The sequence below is a fragment of the Penaeus monodon genome, chromosome 22 (genome assembly GCF_015228065.2).
Source record: "Penaeus monodon isolate SGIC_2016 chromosome 22, NSTDA_Pmon_1, whole genome shotgun sequence".
NCBI classification, from domain to species: domain Eukaryota; kingdom Metazoa; phylum Arthropoda; class Malacostraca; order Decapoda; family Penaeidae; genus Penaeus; species Penaeus monodon.
Genome location: NC_051407.1, coordinates 23538590 through 23539319, shown reverse-complemented (window position 1 = coordinate 23539319; position 730 = coordinate 23538590). Strand labels below are relative to the sequence as shown.

At 34.2% G+C, this 730-nt stretch overlaps 1 protein-coding gene across 1 annotated transcript in view; it reads right to left on the bottom strand.

Annotated features, from left to right (window-relative positions):
* Window positions 1-730, bottom strand: part of LOC119587369 (telomere-associated protein RIF1-like) — a gene marked incomplete in the record, with an annotated part of 20047 nt that overhangs the window by 2765 nt on the left and 16552 nt on the right. Inside the window, 2 exon segments of the mRNA XM_037936114.1 lie at window positions 55-213; window positions 453-594. Coding sequence (XP_037792042.1) covers window positions 55-213; window positions 453-594 — 301 coding nt within the window.

Sequence of the window (730 nt, the reverse complement as noted above, 5' to 3'; positions counted from 1 at the left end):
TTTTCATTAACAACAGACCTACTTTCAAATATGATACTAAACATCATTAATTACCTTGATTTTGTTTCATCATATTTCTTGATGACTTTTAAGGTACTAGAAACTTTGGGTGCTCGCACTGGCAGCTTGTTGACATCCGCTTCAGTCAACTGGCAAAATTGGCCAACTGTTGTTACCCCTAGGTCTTCTAAAACTTTCTTCAGTCCATCAATTCTGTTGGGATTTAACATTAAATCAGTAAAACTTGGAGCTGAGTGTACATAACCTATATCTTTGCCAACTGGTTTTTGGAATTGATTCATTATGGCAAGAATACACACTGTCAATATGGGGTTACAATATCTTTCCTTTCAAAGGGAAAGGAAAGGAAAAAATAATGTCTAAATGGTTCATTTTAAAAATATAAGAATTCCTGAGTTATTAATAAAAAGGAAAATCATCACAATACTTACAGTCCAGCAGATGTGAGTTGTGAAATAATGGCATCAAGGTTCTCTGTACAATTGACCAGACTAGGATAGAGAGGCTGACTGCAATCAAATGATACCTGTGATTCTCCCTCTTGAGACTCATTTTGACTCTGTGACTCATCATCTGAAATCAATAACAAAGTTATAGTATCTCTGCTAATATCTACTGTATAACCAGAAATAGTATCTATGCTCTCACTACCCTATAAAATGAGTACATTAATTTATGCCCATAACAAATGTAGTCATGAACAGGAAAA